This window comes from Condylura cristata, unplaced genomic scaffold (assembly GCF_000260355.1).
Source record: "Condylura cristata isolate star-nosed mole 26May11 unplaced genomic scaffold, ConCri1.0 scaffold00054, whole genome shotgun sequence".
NCBI classification, from domain to species: Eukaryota; Metazoa; Chordata; class Mammalia; order Eulipotyphla; family Talpidae; genus Condylura; species Condylura cristata.
Window position 1 is genome coordinate 1285358 of NW_004567155.1, and position 673 is coordinate 1286030.

General features: G+C 74.9%; 1 protein-coding gene across 1 annotated transcript in view; it reads right to left on the bottom strand.

The window, feature by feature from the left end:
* BRSK2 (BR serine/threonine kinase 2) overlaps positions 1-673 on the bottom strand; it is a 45629-nt gene that overhangs the window by 30128 nt on the left and 14828 nt on the right. Inside the window, exon 5 of the mRNA XM_012734335.1 lies at positions 8-116. Within this exon, the coding sequence (XP_012589789.1) occupies positions 8-116 (109 nt within the window). The remainder of the gene's footprint in view (positions 1-7; positions 117-673) is intronic.

A 673-nucleotide genomic window follows, 5' to 3' on the forward strand; every position in this document is an offset into this window, starting at 1 on the left:
CCAGGGCGGAGATGATCTGCCGGAAGAACTTGCGGGCCTCCTTGGGGGTGAGCCTCCCCTTCTTCACCAGGTAGTCGAAGAGCTCCCCGCCAGACACGTGTTCTAGCACCAGGTACCTGGGGGCGAGGGCGCGTCAGGCACAGGCAGCCTGCCCGCCTGGAGTCCCCCTGCAGGCCCGGACGCGCTGGGCTCTGGGGCACAAGCCAGGGCCGGCTGCCGGGGCTGGCCGCCCGCAGGCGCTGTGGGGGGCGGGACGGCCCGGGAGCCTGGGACTGGGACGAGTGCTGAGCCCCGAGACAGAGGACGTGGGGGCAGGCCAGATCACCCCGGGCGGGGGGGGCTGGTCAGGGGCCGGGGTCCCGCGGAGGGGTCCAGCGACAGGGGCTGTGAGCCTGAGGGGCTCACTGCTGGGAGTCCTTGGGGGCGCCCTGGGGCTCCTGCCCACCAGTGCCTGCCTGACCTCAGGGGCCGCAGGCGTGGGGCCTGGGGTGTGGGTGGCAGGATGGGCCCCGGCGAGCACAGGTGACCTCGCAACCCCCAGCCCCCACAGCCCGGCCTGCGGGGCGCGACAGCCCCGGCACAGGGGCCTGAGTGCTGGCTGGGGCCAGGGGCCGGAGACGGGGCGGCATCCTGCTTGCCCTGGCCCCAGGCACATGGGTGCCGCGGGCCCTGG